Raw genomic sequence first — 20,871 nt, forward strand, 5'->3', positions numbered from 1 at the left:
TGTTCCGTACGTCATCTCCTCCTCCTCCTAGCCCCTCGTTGTCCTTGGACATACTCCCCCCCCCCCCCCAACCCCCCCCCCCCTATTCCCCCCCCACCCCCCCCGTACAAACCAAAAAGGACTCACACCCAAAAAAAAAAAAACCACCCCCCCCCCCCCCCCCCCCCCCCCCCCCCCCCCCCCCCCCCCCCCCCCCAAAACTCCCCGGAATTGACCACTGCTACTGGCCTCATACCGCACCTACCTACGACCTTGTGCGTGGCTACAATGTACTCCTCGCGGCACTAAATTGCGACGTCAGCCGTCCGCTTCCCAACACCCTCCCGGCGTTCCCCAATGAGTCGAGCGACTCCGCAAGGCAAGGGATGACGGGCGTCTTCTCACCCAATTGCACCGAGAAGAGGGGAGGGAGCGAAAGGAGGGGTAAAACAAAGATGGCGGTCAACGAGGTCGAAATGCTGGCCCGACCTGTAACTCACTATCATCTTCATAGAGGCCGCAGGTAGTGATTTATCGACGAGACGCGCGATACGCACCACCATGGCTACGACCTTGATTGGTTCAGCAGTGCTTGCGCAGCATGTCTCCCAGTCCGTTCTTCTTTTCTTATTCTTTGCCTTGCCTTAGCCCGCCATCGAGTGCTGGATCTACTGAGATCTTGACAAAACAAAATACGGTTGGCCAATGCCAATGCCTCAACCCCTCATCCGCCACCGAGAAAGAGGTGGACAAAGGCGAAGCAGCCATATCGATATCCAGGCTTCTTATCACCCCTCCTTCTTGATAGCTGCCTTATCTTATCCCTCCCGAACCCCTCCCACCCCTCAAGTATTCTCACATGTGAAGTTGCGTAGGTACCTAGGTAGGTACGCACAGTAAGGTACTACGTAGTACCCGCCCACAAACGGCCTGCCTGATCCAGCAAGCTGAGACGTAGGACCCCAGTGGGCCAGTGAGGGGCCCAATGGGGTCTGGATTCTTGAGCGAGAACAACCCAAGACAACTTTCGACGACGTCTTCGTGCGTGACTTGCATTTTGTTAGCCCATTGGTGGTGAGATTTGCTTCGACGTTGCCCTACCCCGTACACAAATCAAGCAAGCAAGTAAACCTCAATGAATGCATCGGCTGGGCATTCAGAATGTCTCCAATTCGATTTGTTGAACTTGTCTTCCGAGAATATCGTGTCTCACTAGGTAAGCTCGTCAGGTGAAAAGCAGCCAAATCCAAACCTGAGACAGGGTTTTTCTCGGCTGTAGGATGAATGGATCCGATTTAATCAAATGCAGTAATTACGTCTTACCACATGGCGCGCAAATGGGCCAAGCCCCCACGCATGCGTTCGCGGGGGGGTCAATACCTCTCGAAAGTCTGAGTCGGTATTGACTGAGGTAATAACTCGTTCAACCTATTAGTCCGGCACCGTCTGGGTAGCTGTGCGTTTGAAAATCATGTCCCCTGGGCAAGAAGCCCGGTCATGAGGTCCGTGGTGACGTGGACATCGTCAACGTGATCCCGTTACTCCGTCGTTTTGTTTACGTCTCCACCCGTTCATTGGCATCATCAGTTGTCAACGTAGAAAAAGCTTGTTACGCTCTTCGCCTCGGAAATTAACATATCGTCAAAAACTTCTATCCGCAGAGCCGCTTTTGGCCCCGCTAATGGTATCTACCTAATATCCATAAATCACTCAAAAAGCATCCGCTGAACAAGTCTGGTCACCGCGACGTTTTTAGTAAACATACTGCGCTCTCTGACCGCAACTCGAATAATATTGTCGATTCATCCACAAAGTTCGTCTAGTACGGAAACAAACTAATCAGGATATGTACTGAATGGAGATTTTCTATGCGCGCTAGCAATAAGCCGGGTCGCCAGTGCGATGGACGCGTGAGCAGCTTCGTGAAGTCAATGTCCATTACCAACCACTCGACCTTGTCAAGCTCCCGGCAATGACGCGCACCGCCTGCTCCCAGATTTCGTGCCTTGCAACAGAAGTGTCTCCTCGTTATTGTAAGTTGGTTATTTGTCTTGAAAGCTGGCACGGCACAGTGTATAGCGTAGACAAAAAAAAAAAAAGCTTCAATTTGGCAATGTAGTAAACTCATACCTGTGTACAATAGAGTTAGCCGGCATGGATGCATTCCAGGAAGCAACGTCGGGTTAACGAACTCCAGTTGAACTGACCCCACAGCTTGCTCTCTGCCACGACATTTGCGTACTATGTTTTTGGTCGTGTCGATGAAGCTGTGGTAGGGTTCATGTCGACCTGACCTTGCCGTTGGCGACGCACATGACCATGAACGTCTGGCAGGCCGGCCCTCATTTTGATAACCACGGAATCCCAACCGATGGCTTAGTCGAAAACAACGGGCGGATGCTACTGGCTCATGGAGCCTATCACAACAAAGCCTATAATTATGGGGAACTTTATTGGTTAGTTATTCTTCAGTCGCAACTTCTCAGCCTCGTAGATTTCTTTTAGGTGCCAGAGACCCCATGCTAGGTATACACAGAGTCTCATCGCAGCCGAGCTTCACAGGACAGTACAAGATACCGAAGGATTGTGGTACCGTATACGCAGCCAGGTTGTGGCTCAACTTGAGACCAAGCCCAAATGCTAGCAGGCATTGCCAATGCCTGACGTAAATCTTTCTGGGTTTGCGAGTAGCTGCTCTGAGATGATGATGCAAGCAGGCGCAGAAATAGACGAAAAGACACGTCGTAGCCTCCCTTTCCTCCTCTAGGCACCAGCTTGTATTCTGCTCCCCCGCCAGTACCTATCCGCCTGCCGAAGAAGCTGTTGCCTAGCTCTGGTCGTCAACCATATGAGACCTCCCATGGGTACCTATGTGGAAAAGGTAGCTACCAGGGACGAGGTCTCTGAGAAATAGCGGAAAAGTCCCATCAATTGATCTAAGGAGTCCGCACAACTGATCCTTGGGAGCTGATGATGCTCAGTTGCGTACATTTATTCATTGTGGAATCGCGGGCGCTGAAGTTGTTCTATTCAAGCTGCAGCTGCTTAGTAGTGAGCGGAAGCCTCTTTTTCCAGTCTTGGCCAAGTTCCGCTGCTTTGACCCCTAGCCGACGTCGTTCATGAGAAATCGTAGACCATGAGGCTTTCATTTCCATCTTTGGCTTCCTTCAGTACGATGACCATTTCGTCGTCAAAGCCTACCCAGTTGCGTCGGTCATCCCAGCGGTCTGTCGTCGCTTCAGGCAAGGGCACAACGACTTCTGTAGAGACAGAGCCTGAGGTCAACTTCGGCCTGATTTCGATACTTTTGCCACTGACGCGTCCCTCGAGCTCCCAGACTCGAATCTCCTCGCCTCGAGAGCTGACACTCACGGCTTTGCCTCGTGCCGTGATTTCCGCATCGCTGATGCCTGATGTATGGCCCCAGAGGCGGATACCTGAAGAAACGTTGACTTTTGTGGCATTTGATGTACATATATGTAGAATCATGGTATTGTCCGGCATCGCAGCCAAAAGATACGGGTGGCTGTAGCAAAGTGTTGTCGGACCCTCAGGTGCCTGTCTTGGAGGCGGAGACCGTCGACACTCAGTTGAGGAATTCGGGGCAACTGGAGACGCAGCCTTAACAGGCTTAGTGAAAGCGAGTCGTGTTGATACGATCTCTGACGACGGCTGGCTCGCAGATTGTCGCCGTATCTGGAGATCCTGTATACCAATGGACCATCCTTCCAATGTGGAAAATGTATATGCGATCGATGCGATCACATGTGAAGCCACCAGACGAATAGATAGAGCCAGTGGTGCTCGAGACGTGTGTGACTTGAGCGAAGTCAGAAGAACAGGAGCAGGGAGTGGACTGACTCCTCGCAGTGATTTCTTTCTCTTGTCAGACCTTGGCAATGGGAACTCTTCCATATCGCTTTCTGACTCTGGGAGAGTTGCGCATTCTGAAGCAGCCTCCATCTCACTTTGTTCTGGAGTAATGGTGTCCCGCTGACGGCTGAACGTCGCTGTCTCTCGGCTGGAAGGGGTTCGCTCAAAGTCGTACAGAGATACCAGAACAGATTCTGTTGCCGTGAGGATAAAGGGGTGGTGATAGACAATCTGCACTAGCTGGCCGTTGCTGGACTTTTCGTGCCTGTATCTTTTCAGGAACCTGCCTTCTTCGATATAGAGCCCCCAAACGCCGAAGCTTCCGTCCATAAAGCCGACTGAGACGTCAAGCCTTTTACTTTCAAAAGCTTGGGCATCGATGGCTATGCAAGTGGGAAAGGACCCGCCGTTTCCATTAGTGAGGTTGATCTGGGCGATAGACTCCTTGGTCTTAAGATCCCAGGCTCGCATGCCAGAGACGCAGTCGGCGGTGACAGCGATACCCTCAATCACTTTAACCAAAGTCTTCCGTGCGCCCGTAGAATCTAATAGGGATTCTCCAACCTTCAGCTCCTGAACTGAGGCATTACCACTAGCCCAATTGTGCCGCAACTTGTACTGGCGCTTCCAGTCAACTGAATCTCCCGAGGCATCTCTCCGACCCCAGCCGCCGTCAGCCCAGACGGTGCGCCGTGTGGAGAACTGTATTCGACTGCTTCCTCGAGCAGACCCATCGCGAAAACCAGGTATCTTCAAAGCGCGCGGCAGTACGAAACGGTGGTAGTAAAGGGTGCGCCATAGTTGAGAGTCGGCGGACAGGCGGTAGAAACGGCGGGACACGGGTGACATGCCCACAAGAGTGGAAGTTGACAGAAAGGACAGGATGCGAACCAGGAGCTCGTCCGACAAAGAGGACAGAAAATCGTCGGCTGCAAACATAGCCATGCCTTGAGGCTTCGATTTCGAATCGTAGTGGTACGATGCGGTGAGCCGCGCGCGCTTTACAGGCCCGGGGCGATCGTCGCTACCGCCGAGCGCCTGGCGCCGCTTTCGCTGCATTTTTGGATTCGATCAAAGCGCTGGCGGAAGCCTGCCTTCACTGCTTTGTTCAAAACGTACTCTGTTCAAGACGGGGATAGGCGATAGGTTCATCTTCAACTGCGTTCAATCCACTCGTGTGATGGCGAAATCGCCATCGGGCTAGAGGGAAGGCGAGGTAGTGAAAATGTCTGGGCAGCATTATTAACGGTCACACATGTCGAGGTAGTTGTAGATTGGCGTCGCGCAACGAAAGGATGCGGTCACTGATAAGATAACGCGCGATCTAGGGGCCTGTGCGCGAGGGACGGTCGGTTTCTGGACCTCCGTTCCCAAAGTCTGTCCATTTCGTCCTCTTTCGCGCCCGAGTTGTTTGTCCTTAAACTCCTACTTCGCACTCTGCTTGGCAATTGGAAACCAGCGTAACTTGCTTACTCGGACATCAGAAGCTATTGCCATTCACTTTCAGTCCATAAAGGTAGTGGATTCTGAACAATTGGGTCTTCAACCGTCTCAAGTCTGCGATTCCTAGTTGATTTGTTAATGTTGTACTCGTTTCGTACAAACTCCCTCATGCAAGCAAGTAAAGCTGTTTTGCCTTAAGAGTTGAGGAACTAGCGAGATGAAACCTTTTCAGCGTTGGTCGCGAGTTGTACAACCCGGATATTTCTACCTCGGAAATGAACCCAATTATCTCGAACCTTCAGCTCGTCGAAAGAATATTGGTGTAGATATCTTGGACGTCGGCCAATGCCTGAGGAGGGATTGCGAGGCGGCAGCTGTCTACAAAATGGAGATGGACTGGGGTCGCATCTACCTCAAGTCTTGTGCGGTAACAATAAGCGCAAAGCTGGCGATCAGAGTATTTCCCAGGTCCAAAATATCCTAGTTGGCGTGGGTACGGGATCCCCATTAAGAAGAAGAGACTTTGCAGAAGGCTTGCGTACTCCCCCATGCGGCGATACCCTAAAGTCTCTACTCATAGGTCATAAGACTTGAAAATATACACCAAAGACGACACCGGCAGCAGTGGATATTGAACCGTGGGTGTAATGCTAATGATGGTTATAGTGGGTTTTGTGGGAGGACGAGTGCTGCAGTCAAAGATTCTTGATGTCTACATGAGAGGCCTTGGCGGTGCGCATCGCCTGGAACAGCGGTCGATTTCAGCAAAATATAAGACATAATAAGCTTCCAACTACTCACGATCCGAACGCATGTGGGCGCAAGCTCGCCCACAGACAGATATGCGTGGCGCAGTATTCAGGATCAAAGTTGAAGGTGCGTCCATGAAGCATCGATTTGTATCAGCGCTGTGTGAGTATGTAAAATATAGGAGCGTCCCTACAGGCATTTGTTGGTTCTACTGTGTGTTCACAATGAAAGCAATTTTCAATTGCGTCAGGCAAGGTTGGAAGGTAGCCGATTCGACTTAGTTAGCTCTTTCTAGGTAATCTCTGTCTGGTGTCTGCCGGTGGTATATAATCGGGGCCGGGAGCTTTACCGCCGCATTGTCGGCCGAAGGTCCTGAGCAGCTGGGCTTGCTGCTACTGCCATGGTATGATGAGGCCTACGTCCCTCCAGTGGTGCACGCCTTTTGGATCGATTCAACGACCTGGCGGAAGAAGAGGATCCACAAGATGATCCAATTCGGGCACAGTCATGCCACCAAGGTACGGATACTGACGACGTGATTGAGCGGAGAGAGTTCCTACCTTAAGGTTGACAGCGCTGGGGCGGTATCGTGCAACGAACCACTGGCCTTGCAGCCGGCCACTGAAATCGCACGGTCCCGTAGGTGGAGGTCGCCGGGGTTGGCAGGAACACGAACAGCTCGGACAGGGCGGGGTCATCTCGGCTTCAAGTGGATTACGACTGGAAGGACTGTACAATATAGGTGGCCGATGGGATCTGGACCGATGAAGATGTTCGGCAAGCCGGGGTGCCCAGCTGGCGCGCCGACGCTTGGAGCACCGGCGAAAGCTTAGAAGAGAATGAAGAGGACAAGACGCTTGTGGGAGCGAGAAACGAACAACATTTCAACGCAGACTTTGGTTTGGGCATGGACAATCTTACGTCTCATTTGGACAAGTACTAATTATGGAAAAGTTAGATTCTTTCCAGATGTTGCTGGACACGTCCTCCATTGTTTTATAGAGACCGCCCTAGTACCTATGTTGACTGCGTCATGGCATCCGCGGGTGGCCGAAATGTATCAGCCAGCTGCCGCAGCTTGTGGCCCCCTTGATGGAGTGGTTGGGTGTCGATAACGCGGTCGACGGGCCCTTGATATACATTGGGCACCCGTTGACTCACCTTGCATAGGGCACCTTGCCTCTATGTACACAACATATATCCGTACCCTACCTTATATAATGCGTCTTGCAAGGCCAACAGCAAATATGCCGTGCCGTACATTTCTCAGCATTCACAAGAGGTACTGGAACTTGGAAGTGAGCCGTCACATAGCGCCTTGCCTGAGTCAAGGGGGTGAGTCAAGCGTTGAGGCTACCTAGTGCATTCGAGCCATGCTTCCTCCTTCTCCCGGACCTTAGAATAGTAACCCAGCATGCCCTGCAGCCTACCCGGGCTTCTCCTGGGGCCAATAAAAAACCACCTACATTACGTACTTTAGAGTCCGATACCGTCCGTCGGCGTCGTTAGTACGTCCTTGTCCGACTTCCATTGGTTGCCTAGGTCTGCCTGGACAGTCCAGGACCGCGCAGCACGGTGAACCAATTACCGTGTCTTAACCTTATCCAACTCGTAGAGAGAGGGGGTCATTAGCCAGCCTTGCCTCTTCTCAACTGCCTTACCGTAACAATACTCGCTCTCAGGTATCCGTATACTACATGATCTCAAACTCAGCCTCAATTTCGTCCAAATTTCATCCCTGAGCCGCCGGTTGTATCTTCGACCAAACCTCAACCGCCCCAGACTCATTGTAGTCGAACTACACTACCCCGAATACGCCGTGAAAAGCCAAAGATCGAATAAGCTCAACTATCGGCCCCAACACTTGCATTGCCGCTGCCACTGCCGCATTTCGATTCATAGTTTAGCCCCCTCCTGTATCCTCCCACACACAAACATTCGCTCTCCCTCTTCCTCATCCTCATTCACTCACTTGCTCTTTGTGCGCCCTTCCCTCACGGACCCCCTGGAATGACCCGCGTTCTCAGCGTCCTCGCCGTAGAAGTATCGCAATCCCAACTGCATCTCCGACGCAACAACCACGCCGTCGTCACCTCTGCCCCGCAGCACCCTACGGGCCCTGCCTTGGCTGCCGCCTTCCGAACCAATAATTCAGAGCAGGTCTCGGCACATACTGGCACATACCGCCGCAAAGCAAGGCTCAGGCACGCTGCAGTGTCGGGTCATCGTTCTTGATGAACATGGATTCTGATTCCCGGTCCGCGGGTCCCGACGACCAGGGCCTTCGTCGAGCTGTATGTCGCAAACATCCATATTCAGATTGATTTGCTTCACACGATCCATCAGACCTCCTTCTCGCCAGTTAAAACTCGTTTACCAAAACCAAGTACTGACTCTGTCTCTTTATCGTCTAGTGTGATCAATGTCGTACCCGTAAAGTTGGTACCCCCAATCCCACTCGTGTCTGCTTCTTCATCATCCCTCGATGGTGCGCGCGGTGGGAAGGCTGTACCCCTCAAGCTGGACATCCTTCCTACCCGCTGTTACCACCCTTCCCCCTCCCATCACTCACACCAAGGAGCTAGCCCACGCATTCCATTGAGATTCCGGTTTTGCTGACAGAGGACTCGCGCTTTGGCTTTGCGCTACAGATTCGTTGTGATAAGAGTTCGCCATGTTCCAACTGCCGTATAACTCAACGCTCCTGCAGCTCAAACGGCGTGGGTCAGAAGCCAAAAGAGCAAAGACATCGCGTGCTCATTTCCCTCCAATAGTACGCCATCTACCTTACCTTTGTTTTCTTCGTTCCTGATTACTATACGCCTTGCTGTACATATCCTTACGCCATGTTACCACTGTCGGATGAGCTCATTGTCTTGTGTTCACCACAGTGTTTTCTGATGATACCACCCGACTAGTGAAATCTCAGGGACAAAACACTAATGTCGACGTTCCTATCAATAGTGAGAAAAAGATTGATCTAATCGAAGAACGCCTTTCGAATATCGAGGAGCTGCTTCGGAGCCTCAGCAACAACGCTCCCGGCGTGGCTACTCATTCGTGGGACGCTACTAGGGCAAGACATACGACCCCCTCGGCCTCAACGATCGGGGATGCCTCAGTTCTATCCCATGACGGCGCAGACTCGGATTCAGCCTTTGAGGGCGATCCTTCGTTGACCGCCCATACCATGTTCGCCAGCGATTTCATCGAAGACGCTGTGCAGAGAACCTCGCTCCAGGACGTGGCGCCCAATATGCAAGCGGCTCTTTCTTCTCTACGGCAGATTGTTGCTATGCAGAGCAAGGCTTCTTCGAATAGAGAATTCCGGTTCCGCGCGCAACAACCGCTTCCTCCGGGAGGCCTGTCCGACTTGCCCATGCCGCCTATGAACGCAGTTGTTGCCTTGCTCAAGCATATGAAAGGTTCATTCATCTCTGATTCCTAGAGTTCAAGAGAGGTTCAAGAGGCTGACATGACGATAGTTTCTCCTCCCAGCATCTTCTCGCTCGCATGCTCCTTCCTCGACGTTGACGACCTGGCTGAGCTTTGCAGAAGAGTGTATTTCTGCACCGACAACTTCGCCGATACCACCTTCATCATAGTGAATGGCGCGCTCTTCTACTTATTCATGGAACAGGCGTACCTAGCATCGGATGCGACTGCGCGCGAGGAGTTCGAGAGGTATCAACACATGTGTCAGAATAATCTGGAAATGGCGCTAGCTTCCTTGCCTTTGATGCTGCCTGCCAAGATTGAGAGCATCGAAGCTTTGCTTCTAGCGGTTCGTGAAAGGCTTTTTGTGTTTATTTGTAAGTGGCAGAGCTGACAATGACTGCAGGCCGTTTATGCTGTGGATGTTTCGAAACCATCCCTTGCGTGGCTTTTCACATCGACCGCTGCAAGCCTGTGTCAGACACTTGGCTACCACCGTGTCTCGCAAGTTAGGAGCGAGAGCGCCGGGCCCAGGGACATCAAGACCCTTTTATTTTGGCACGTATACATGCTCGACAAAACCTTATCCTTGAGAACGGGGAGGGCATCGGTCATCCAGGACTGGGACATCACCTTGCCGCGGCAAGTCGACAATACCATGGTTGCGGATCCCTGGGGTCTTATCATAACGACGTGGATCAAGCAGGCTGAGATCCAACACCGCATTTATGAACAACTGTTCGAGGCCCCTGTCTCAACGGTACAAGCCATCAAGCTAACATCAATGGCAGATATAGCCCGCTTGCACTGGGACAGTCGCAAGAAGAGCGCATCGAAAGCGTGCGGCGCCTGGAAAGTGAACAAAAGACGATCATGGCGGCCGCGTCGCATGTGCGGGAGCAAGCTCTCTTCGGCCTCAAGGCTCTCAACGCGTCGTCCATTCTGGCCATACACCTGCGAGGCGACGAACTGACGTTTCAGTCCACATTAACTCTCATCTATAGGGCATTGCCAGCGCCTGAAGGTTCGCCTACACGATTTACTCAGGAATGTATAGACACGGCACGATTTGCCATGCAGCTGCACCTTGAATGCATGCAAGGGATTGCCGAGGAAGGGCGACATCTCAAAGCAGTCTATATTCACTGGTCAGTCGAAGTAAATACTCTGATTACGGTTCATGCTGACTCGTCCCAAGGGCCATCCTCCTCACACCCTTCACACCCTTCTTCGTCCTTTTCTGTCATGTGATCGACACTTCCAGTGCTGACGACCTGAAGAAGCTAAATGATTTCGTTGCTTCCCTTCGACCTGCATGCGCCATGTCAGAGCCGGTGGAGAAGCTTCACCAGCTCTGTTTGATGCTGTGTAACGTGGCAACTCTTTATGTGGAGAGCAAGTCGCAGCAATCAAATGAACGTGGTCCCATCAACGACGAGTTCGATGTCTATCTTAGTGCGCTAGGGTTCCCGCCCACGGAATATCCTGCTCCGGGTATGGATACCAGCGAAATGTCGCAGCCTACTATTCAGACTGCTCAACTAGGCAACTGGTTCTCGGGTAGTCAGTACATGATGGGGTTGCTTGAAGAAGACCTATCCCAATTCAATTAAGCTGGCCGAAAGGGGACGATCGGGAGCGAGCTGGCGCATCTCCTTCCAGAAGGGCTGTGACTAGTCAATTGTCACCTCGCTGACACGATCTTGGATCCGAGAGTGTCTTATGATGTGGGACTAGGCAATAACGAGCGTTGCGAGGGCTGAAAGATTGTTTGTGGTTTCGTCATGGGGTGTTGTAAGCCCAGATAGAATGGAGATATCGTGAAAAGACATCATGGCTTCTTCCTGGTCCTGCATCCAATCAAGCTCTAGCTTGACCTATTGCACGTGATGTAGGTGTCGCGTTTGGCGCGAGTACTTCAGTCGGTGGGGTATCGCGGATCGTAATGCTCGTAGCTCTCGTCGTCGGTATCGCTCTCTACAGCAGCATCTCGAACGCGCGCATTCGCCACCCTGTCAGCTTCTAGGGCTTGGCCGACTTGTGACCTTGGCGCGTCTGGCGCGGTCGGGGTGTCGACATGGGCGAAGGCCGACTTAAAGCCCGACTTCTTAAAACCACCCTTCTTGAATCCCCCGCCTCCGACAGATTGCTGTGGCTGTTCGTTGTTGGCGAGCTTGATGCTGACAAGGCCGTCTGCCTTGGCCTCGGCTTTGCGGGCTCGGGCGCCGGCGTTGGGGTCGCGAACCATGGCCTTCATGTCTTTGAGACGCTGCTTATGACTATGATCATAGCTACTGAGATGCGCCTCGTAGTCATTCATGCGAGTATATCCCTTCGAGCAGAGACTGCAGTAAAAAGACTGCAGGGCTTCGCGGGCGGCAGCGGTCTGTGCCGGAGGCAGTGTTTGGTGTCGCTAGGCAAGCAGCGTGGGTTAGGAATACCGTTGAACAAGTAGAAACATACGGGCTTACTGGAGGCATGTCTCCAGGATCTTGGAGGCAGAGAGCTGTCGATCAGGGGCGATGGGATTCTGTGACGGCTGGTGGGTACCAAGAAAGAGGTTACATACAGCTACGTGCGCTGCCAGAGATATCAAACTCACAGGTTCCGAATCCAGCGACGCGGACCCACAACGCAATGCGGGGAGCCGCTGCAGGCCCCTGGACATCGAATGCTACGGTACCTCATTACCTAAGGCACCACTAGCACAGTAGGTAGCGCGGAGGTATTGCGGCTCTATGGATTGCCGCCAGGTCCACTACCTCGCCTGTACTATGTAGGCTCAGACGCGGAAACTGATAGGCGCTCCCGCTCCCTTGCAACTCTAACCTATGACGTTCCGAGGATTGATGAGCTGCTTTGTTTGACAGTTGGAAACTATTACCCGCTCCCTAGCAAATAATCCTTACCTCACCTACCCAATCTCGTTCAATCCAGTCCAAATCCGAGCCGCGCTCTTTCTACTCTCTAAGGACTGGTCTCAAGACGTGCCAGCACTCGTGTTGCCATGGAGTCCAGATCTCTTCACTCGAAGCCGTCGGAAGAGACTCTCATATCGCTTCTTCAACTTGATCCGTCCCCCATCGAGACGCCACCGGCCGATTTTGACAAAGATCTTCCTCCCCTGCCCGAAGATGCCCTTGAGAATAGCACTGGGTCACTTAGGTCGACTTCTTCTGCGCCGGGTCTGAGCGGCAGTGGTCACAGCGCTACATTCTATTGTAAGTTGTCCAACTAAAGAGACAGAACTCGTCGATTTCAGCGGCATTGAAGGTAGATTGGTTAATGCGTATGACCTTCCCAGTAACACGAATCCAAAAGTTTTCTTCCTACCTGATACCGGTCTTCATGTCACTTCACGTCGTCAACACCTCGATAATACCTCTGTTTGCGCGATCGGTCCCAGCTTCCGAGGCATACCTGCTACTTTCTCGAGAAATATACCAAACACCGCTAACAGAACCGCTTCTCGTGGCGTTGCCCATCTTCGCACACATCGCCTCTGGCTTCGCCCTCCGCCTCGTTCGCCGATCGCAGAATCTCAAGCGCTATGGCGGCAACACTCCTGGCATGTACGCCTTGTATCGGTCTCAGACCGGCAAAACATCACGAACCTCGACCTACAATAACGTCAACTCAGCTAGCAGGATATGGCCATTCGTCAGCTACATATCTATATCTGGCCATGTCTTCACAATTCTTCTTGTTGCTCACGCAGGCATTAACCGAATTCTTCCTCTGCAAGTTGATGGCGGCAGCTCCAACATTGGCTTGGGGTTCGTTTCGCATGGATTTGCCCGGCATTCCTTCGTCTCGTGGATTACGTACACCAGCCTTCTTGCAATAGGCTGCGGGCATATGGTTTGGGGCGCCGCAAAGTGGCTGGGCCTGGCGCCAACGGCTATGGGGTGGAGCGGTAGTGGACACAATGTCGTTGACAAAAGGGTGCGACGGCGGAAGAGAAGAGCGTGGTGGGCGCTACACGGCGCAGCCGCGGCCGCGGCAGGCATCTGGGCTGCCGGCGGTTTGGGAATCGTGGCTAGGGGTGGTCTAACGGACGGCTGGATTGGGAAGGTTTATGATGACTTATATAGCAGGATTTCGCTTTGGTAACCAGAGGCCAGTAGATGATACATGGAACGCAAGATACCCAGTCAACGACATATGTTCACACCTTTCAGTATGAATCAAAAACGATTATGAACCCTTACTACATTGATTGTCTACGGTTGGAACATCAATCAATCCAGCCATTTGGCCACAGACAACACGTTTACACAATATGTGCCACGATACAAAGGTTTACAGCTCAAGCCTGTATCGGGAAGTAGAGAAGAAACTGTTCTATGGTAGGAAATTAGCCAGCACTGTGACACACTTTGTACAGAAACAAGTTTCTCATTTGTTTAGAAAATACCACTGCGGAAAAGTGTTGCCTTCGCAAATTTTATCAACCCAGATATCTCCCACGTCCCTTGCACATTCTTCTTGAGCAGTGCCATGATGGTTTGACAAGCAAAGTATGGACACACACACACAACTGGACCGTTCGACACAGGGTGACTTGTAAAGGCAACTCAACTCATACTAAGTCTAGTTCCTCCCTCCATTGTTGCCACCGTTGTTGTTACCGCCTCCGTTATTGGTCCCCGGTATGAAACCACCCGTGAGTTGGGGGCATGCCTTCTGAGCTGCCTGGGCTGCCTTGACCAGGTCGTTCTGGTCTTTGCAGGCACCACTGACGCAGTTGACGAGTGAGTTGACGTTGGCCTTTTGGCAGTAACAATCCTTGATCTGATTTTGGTTGCAGCCGCTCTTCTGAATATCATCGTTGACGCACTGCTTGGCACAGTCGGGCACGTCAAGACTGTCGGCAATGGCCATACCGGCGGCAGCAGCAAGGATGGCGATAAATGAAGTCTTCATTTTGAGTGATATTGCGTGCGCTTGTAGATTTTGGCTGATCGTAGGGTCTGAATTTATTTAGATGTAAGATATCGGAGATTTTTCTTGTTGGGAACGTGGCCGCAGTGTGCGAGTTGTTGAGGCAACTTACCACTTGCAACGCGGTCGTTACAAGCACTTATATACGTAAATCTATGGTCAGGCAGTTGTCAAAGCAAGAGCAACGGGTGCTTCTTCCTCTGTCCCTTCTCCTCATCCCAACCTCTGACGTATGTTCTCGTTCTGCCATCGCCGCCGTCGGCAGCAGAGCTTTCGGCATTTCCTTGTTCACATCAAGTTGGTTGGATCTCGGAGATGGTGTCCGCGCAGTGTGATCAACTAGGTTTTCGCCGCTCCGTCGAGCAAAAGCGCGTGAGCGTGTGACTCCAAACCTAGATCACGAACGCTTGTTTGGGGCCGGGGGTGTACGACAATGACTTGATCCCAACATCTATACGCTTTGCCTCTTTGTTTCCGCCGACACAGCCCGGTAGTGTTGTTAATAAGTACCTGGTGGATCGCATGAGCGAGTGGATCGCATGAGCGAGTGGATCGCATGAGCTGGACAGTCAGCGTCCAACCACGTTTAGTCGTCATACCTAGGGAAACCACTTTGGCGTTCATACTAGAGAATCTTTCACCCCCTAGCTTGCATGATGGGCATGAAGTGATGGGACGAGCCGTTCGGTTGAGGCACGGGCCTGCGTATTGATCGCTTCGAACCGCTCAGAGGGCTGTGTGGTTACGTATGATGGCGTGGTCGGCAACTTCAAGACGCAGAGCCGCGTCAAAGCCACACGCAAAGATGACTGAGCACCCAACGGCTGCGCATCTATCTGAGAATGATTTGGTGGCTTCGCCGGCTGCGCCAAGTAAGCGACCTTCGAGACGTTTTCTGAAATCCGTGTCTTTGGAACGGACGTTACATTATGAAATCTAAGCGTTGTTCCGAGGATCGTCAAATTGTATGGGTAATCACTCTTGTATTCCCTACCACCAATTCATTTCTTCTCATTCTTGCTCGCTGTCTCTGCTTTAACGACCTTACTATACTTGGGATATGTTGTTCAGTCATAGCGACACAGCCTTTGCGTGCTAGCATCATGGCCCTTCTTGATGACGTTTCGCTCAGAACCTCGAACACCGCAAGCCAAAACTGCAAAGCTTCGTGACCGTGTCACTATGGGACGTTAAGGACTCGACAATGCTAGTCTTCGGGGTCCCATTCCTGGTATAGTAGCCAAACATCTCTCCTCTCCATCTCTGGTATGGCTCTTGGACAGCGAGGTTCACTTAGTAGCTAGCCAGGCTTCGTTGAAAAGACCTTATTAGTGCCCACCGCCAACATTGAGGCTGTTGGTGACAGTCATTGGTGGCGATGTAGGGTTAATGTGAGAGCTGTCTGAAACACGCCGTCAAAGTACCATTCAGTTTTTTGTTCCCCCCAAGTTTTGATTCTGCGTAGGGCATGCTGAGTGTGAGTATCGAGAAAACGGTAGGTCGTGCTTGATCCGTTTCCTGATTGTTCGCTTAACTTCGAATAGTAACGCTATTCCTCTTCCAGGCACAATACAAAGCTGATACGGAGGAGACCATGTGTATGCTTCTGCTCAACGAGTTTTCAGGCGAAGCCGAGGGATATAACCAAGCATCACACTTTCAAGCAGAAGAGAATATTCTCAGAAGAGAGTATTCTCAGAAGAGAGTATTCTCAGAAGAAAAATAATCTCGTTTCAAGCTGGTAGCCCGCTACGTGATACTAATGTGAAAGACTCTTGTAGACCCGTTGCCCTAGTCAAATATCAACTACAACCTAACCAACGTTTGGTTCACATTTCCACCAGAAAGCAGGCCATAAATACTTGCTAACCAAGACGGATGCGAGCAAGCGGCTCTGACTTGACCCTGCACACCCTGCTGCTCGTGGAGTCATTCATTAAACTACCGAACAGGAGTATATAGTTGTCGCCATTCAGCTGAGGTCTTGGAAGGAGCATCTTAGATTTGACGAGCATCCCGAGAGAACCAAAATTTAGCTTCCTTCCGTCTTTTTTTCACTGCTGTCACTGACCTCGGAGTGATGATTGGACATGCCATTGGTGACAAACGACATAACAGGTAAGGTACGAGGGCTTCTCGCTGGTGACTTCGCCTCATATCATACAGCAAAAACGGGTAGCTGGGATGCAGCACGTCAGATACGGTCGAGGAGCTTCTGTCGAAGGTAAATTGTGTGTAATCTTTTGACGTAGTTCATAATGTGGAAGCCCAAAGACCACTGCAAATCGCCTTGACGCCTTGACGCCAAAAACGAGTTACCATCCAGTAGCATGAGGCCATGGAATGTCGGCATCACGTTTCGCATTTTCCTTTCCCCACGACCTTCCTGGCCAGGCTTTCAACCGAAAAAAGGATTGCCGCTCCAGCGATACTTAGCATGTCGCCTCCGAACCCATGACGCAGCCCAGTGACCTGTAGGTGTTTATTACAAAGAACATGACCTGGGTGACGAGTGTACCTCTGAAAAAGTCTCCATTGTCGCCTCTATAGGGGTATCCTGCAAATAGCAAACGCCGACACGTCCGGACGTCCCAGTAACTTTCCATCTACAAGAGATGATAGACCCTATCCACCACCCGCCTACCAATGATAGGTAGTGAACATGGTCGGATTTTAGCTGACTTCGTTCTTTGCATCTTCTCATCCACGAACTGAGCCTGCACAAGGTCCTGGCCCACCATGGCTGTCCTTATTTGGTGCCTTTGCGAAGACGATGTCAGGACGGCCATTCGGGCAGGAGTCACCGTCGTTCGGGCCGGCGAACCCGTGGATAATGGAGCATGATGGCGTCGATGAGTTCTCCGGTATGTAAAGCCAGCCATTGCAGCCGTCATGAGTGTCCAGGTAGCAGATTGCACAGCAATCCTGAGCGCTTTTAGCCGGGTGCAAGTTGAACACCCAGCCGCCGCCACTCTTATCAATGCCGATCCAGTTGACCTGTTGGACGAATTCGGACTCGACGCACCCGAGAGACTGTGACGAATTATCAGATACACTAATAGAACATAGATAATCATACGAAGGCCAAGCCTTGGGAGTAGGGCATGCTTCTTACCGGTGTCGACGTTGAGGAGGGGGCTGGAAGCGAGGTCGAAGAGGTAGTTGTGGAGGAGGGAGACGATGACGAGGCAGAAGAAGTCGCAAGGTTCTCAGTATTGTCTCCGGAAGACGTGTGCCCTTTTGCGGACAACGTAACCGTGAGAGGTATCACGATGGCGAGAATAAGAAGGCCTATGCAGATACCGATTATTGTCTTCCAATTCCAAAGACGTGAGGCCCCCCGAGGCGGAGGGCTGGCATGCTCGAAGTCATTCGCCGAGTCGATATCTCCACCTAGCTGAAATGACTGAAATGTTTGATTCTCCTCGGTTCCATCGTTGCCGATTCCTAGGTTGTTCATCTGTATGCTGACGGCCTCAGGGGCAGAATGGACCACAACCTGAGGTGGCGGGTTATTGGTCTCCTCAACCCAATTCGCACCATTAGGGCGATTATCAGAGGTCGTCGACATGGCGGATTGAATGCGACTGAGATGAGACGTATCGGCGGGGGAGGGGAAAAGCGATAGACAGGATGCTGAAGATGGTGATGACAGCGACGACTGCTGAGGAATGCGGGTTTGAAAGACGTGAAGCTCAACAAATATTGCAGTGAAAACAATACATAACGAACTTTCCAGCCTGTGTGATCTCTCTGATGTCACTGCCTTGCCGCCGGGAAACTTATCGAATTGTCAGATGCTTTCCAAGCAAGAGAATGGTATATTTGTTTGCTCGATGGTGAAAGCATGGAAGGCGACGCGTGGACAATAAGAACTCTGTTCTGTATCACTACCACTGTGGGTTGACATTAGTAACCGGGCGACAGTGCAGCTGTAAATACTCAGCTACACGGAAGGAGATACCAAGGGAATGGATGCCGGATCATGTATGCGTGCCTTCCCAATAGAAAAGGTGAAAAGAACCACCCACCCCTCCCCAGGCCTGTGGCTCCGCAAACTGGCCAAACCGCCGAGGACGAAAGTTCACCACGGCCGCACCTACGTGGGTTGGTCTGAGGACTCACTCACTGCTTCCCAACGTACTTGGCACTACACAAGGCTTTCCGCAATGTAAAATGGCCCAAGGCGGCGTCAACTACATGACATCGCATACGGGCCTGAAGCCTAACTAGAGGAGGTGGGCTGGCACAAAGATTGCCTGTTTGCTTCGCCTTTGTTGCTGTAGGGTCACAGCATCTCCTAACTTCCGAAACACCTTCCCTAATGCCCGGGCTGGGAATAGTTGAAAGGCTGGGACACGAAGCATCAGTCTGGAAATCTTCTTGAAGACAACGGCGGGGTAGGGGAGTACCACGTGCTCTATCTCCATTATTGACCTGCCTTGTGGCAGCTTTTTCGAAAAGGTTGACCCTTCCAATGTCAATTAGCCGCCAGACAGCCGTAGTCGCCGTGAGCAATCCTCCGTCTGTATCTGTGTACCAGGATTTACCAAACCGTGATGTCATCCCCTAGCTAATAGTAAAGGGTCGGGACCAGGTCACTTCAACTTACTAGATGGGTATAAGCGTATGACCTTTTGGAAGACAAAGCTGCGGGGTTCACGCATTGAAAGTTGGCGTCCAGTCATCTATTCTATTGCCTCTAAGCATGTTTTACGCTGCCAGCCCACCGCATCAACATACAATAGCCGTGTTATGTCGAAGGACAACACAGTGCTAATCGGGGCCTGGGGCCTTTTTACTGAGCCAAAGACTTGGCGTCGCCGTCCTTGAGCTTACCAGCGCCGACCAATCTCTTGACCTCCTCGCTCCAGACACCCTTGATGTCGTCGGCCACCTTGAGGCCGCTGAGCTTGCCGGCCAGAGCCGCAATCTCGTCAGGGTCGATCTTGCCCTGGATGAGCTCGACGTCGTTGAGAACAGAATCAATGGTAGCGGCGGAAGGCTCGCCAGACGTAAAGTAGTTGGCATCCTTAACCGAGCCCTTGAGAACACGCTTGTTCTTCTTGACAGCGTTCTTTGCCGCCTCCTTGGCTTTCTTCGACTGCTCTCGGTCGACCTTGGCCTTCTCGTCCGCTTCCTTGGCAGCCTTTTCCTCGGCATCTTTCTTGGCCTTTGCGTCCTCGAGGGCCTTCTTCTCGGCAGCCTCCTTTTCTAATTTCTTCTTGTTTTTGGCGGCATTGGCCTCTTGTCTGAAGCGCTTGATGCGCTCGTCGCCAGCCGAGCAGTCGTCAAGCAGCTTGCGGAGACGAGCATTGTCCTCGGCCTTCTTCTTCTTGCGAGCGTTGGCATTCTTGCGTTCGGTATGGCGCTTCTGATCACGGTTTTCGTTGTCATCGGGGACATCCTCATCCAGATACTCGAAAGTCCTCCAGCTGTCAAAGTTGTACCAGAAGTTGTAGAAGTCCTCCACCTGCTCCTTGGAGGACTTGTCGTCACCAAAGACCGGTACCGGTTGGGTCTTGGAGAAACGACCTTCGGCCTTGAAGACGCTGCCCCAAAGCTTGTAAAACGTGCTGCCACCCTTGGCCAGCTGTTTTTTCGTAGGAGGGTCGACTTCGGCCTTCTCATCGACCGAATCGTACTGCTGACGCTTGGTGGGGTCCAGGAGAACCTCCGTGGCCTTCTGGATGCACTTGAAGAAGTTGTCGTCGTCAACAATACCGGCGGCCGCCTTTTTGTCCGGGTGGTGCTTAAGGACCTTCTTGCGGTGGGCACGCTTGATCTGCTCTTCAGTGGCCTTCCAGCGATACTTGGTGAGACCCAGAACCTGGTAATGGTCTTGGTTCTAGATGAGCCAGGAATCAGCCATTGATTGCTATGGGCGCAACGGCTCGCACATGAGTGGCAGTCACTTACCTTCCAGTCCTTGGCATCGCGCTGAAGCATCATGGGGTCCTCAGCCTCGCTGATCTCGCCATCATCCTCGTTCTCGACATTCTTGGTAGCTTCTTGAGCCTGGATGCGGTCATCCTCGGAGAAGGTGCGCTTGTGACGGGCCCGGCGAGCGTGGGCAAGGAAGTGAGGACCGACAGGCTCTATGCTTCGCTGAGTGGCAGCAGATACCTTGCCAACGGTCTTGAAGTCCTTCTCGGCGGACCAGCCCTCGGGTATGGCCGGGAGGACGTGAGGGACAACTATTACGGAGGCCATTCCGGTTGATTCCAATAACTTGGATTATCGCAATCGAAACTTTTGTGTTTTGAGAATACAAGGCGTCGTTGAAATTATTTCAAAAAAATTCTAGGAAGGTGGGGTTGACTTTTCTTTGGAGAAGGTGTGGGTGACGTTAGGACAGGGGAGGGGTGTGTGTTTAGAATTCTCCTGATGCCGATGTAATTTTAACATCTTTCAACACCCTATTCGTACCAGACGTATAGCTGACCT

General features: G+C 51.9%; 8 protein-coding genes across 8 annotated transcripts; 3 read left to right on the forward strand and 5 right to left on the reverse strand.

The window, feature by feature from the left end:
- Positions 1-3,096: 3,096 nt before the first annotated feature.
- Positions 3,097-4,911, reverse strand: CORC01_14054 (F-box domain-containing protein; the record flags this gene model as incomplete). The annotated part of the gene is made up of 1 exon (XM_022625665.1): positions 3,097-4,911. The coding sequence occupies one exon, from the start codon at positions 4,909-4,911 to the stop codon at positions 3,097-3,099; it is 1,815 nt and encodes a 604-aa protein (XP_022467812.1).
- Positions 4,912-6,137: 1,226 nt separating this feature from the next.
- Positions 6,138-6,988, forward strand: CORC01_14055 (uncharacterized protein; the record flags this gene model as incomplete). Its single annotated transcript, XM_022625666.1, has 3 exons — positions 6,138-6,171; positions 6,415-6,563; positions 6,788-6,988. The coding sequence occupies 3 exons, from the start codon at positions 6,138-6,140 to the stop codon at positions 6,986-6,988; spliced, it is 384 nt and encodes a 127-aa protein (XP_022467813.1).
- A 1,731-nt stretch (positions 6,989-8,719) lies between these two features.
- Positions 8,720-11,093, forward strand: CORC01_14056 (fungal specific transcription factor domain-containing protein; the record flags this gene model as incomplete). The annotated part of the gene is made up of 6 exons (XM_022625667.1): positions 8,720-8,765; positions 8,913-9,470; positions 9,531-9,829; positions 9,887-10,218; positions 10,272-10,628; positions 10,679-11,093. 6 exons carry the CDS (start codon positions 8,720-8,722, stop codon positions 11,091-11,093), a joined length of 2,007 nt encoding a protein of 668 aa, XP_022467814.1.
- Positions 11,094-11,398: 305 nt separating this feature from the next.
- On the reverse strand, positions 11,399-11,960 carry CORC01_14057 (uncharacterized protein; the record flags this gene model as incomplete). Its single annotated transcript, XM_022625668.1, has 2 exons — positions 11,399-11,893; positions 11,952-11,960. 2 exons carry the CDS (start codon positions 11,958-11,960, stop codon positions 11,399-11,401), a joined length of 504 nt encoding a protein of 167 aa, XP_022467815.1.
- A 527-nt stretch (positions 11,961-12,487) lies between these two features.
- On the forward strand, positions 12,488-13,593 carry CORC01_14058 (uncharacterized protein; the record flags this gene model as incomplete). Its single annotated transcript, XM_022625669.1, has 2 exons — positions 12,488-12,701; positions 12,785-13,593. The coding sequence occupies 2 exons, from the start codon at positions 12,488-12,490 to the stop codon at positions 13,591-13,593; spliced, it is 1,023 nt and encodes a 340-aa protein (XP_022467816.1).
- Positions 13,594-14,073: 480 nt separating this feature from the next.
- On the reverse strand, positions 14,074-14,406 carry CORC01_14059 (CFEM domain-containing protein; the record flags this gene model as incomplete). Its single annotated transcript, XM_022625670.1, has 1 exon — positions 14,074-14,406. The coding sequence occupies one exon, from the start codon at positions 14,404-14,406 to the stop codon at positions 14,074-14,076; it is 333 nt and encodes a 110-aa protein (XP_022467817.1).
- Positions 14,407-17,124: 2,718 nt separating this feature from the next.
- On the reverse strand, positions 17,125-17,995 carry CORC01_14060 (uncharacterized protein; the record flags this gene model as incomplete). The annotated part of the gene is made up of 2 exons (XM_022625671.1): positions 17,125-17,457; positions 17,540-17,995. 2 exons carry the CDS (start codon positions 17,993-17,995, stop codon positions 17,125-17,127), a joined length of 789 nt encoding a protein of 262 aa, XP_022467818.1.
- A 1,227-nt stretch (positions 17,996-19,222) lies between these two features.
- Positions 19,223-20,637, reverse strand: CORC01_14061 (DnaJ domain-containing protein; the record flags this gene model as incomplete). Its single annotated transcript, XM_022625672.1, has 2 exons — positions 19,223-20,272; positions 20,344-20,637. 2 exons carry the CDS (start codon positions 20,635-20,637, stop codon positions 19,223-19,225), a joined length of 1,344 nt encoding a protein of 447 aa, XP_022467819.1.
- Positions 20,638-20,871: the final 234 nt, after the last annotated feature.

The sequence above is a fragment of the Colletotrichum orchidophilum genome (genome assembly GCF_001831195.1).
Source record: "Colletotrichum orchidophilum strain IMI 309357 chromosome Unknown Scaffold_234.1, whole genome shotgun sequence".
NCBI lineage: Eukaryota > Fungi > Ascomycota > Sordariomycetes > Glomerellales > Glomerellaceae > Colletotrichum > Colletotrichum orchidophilum.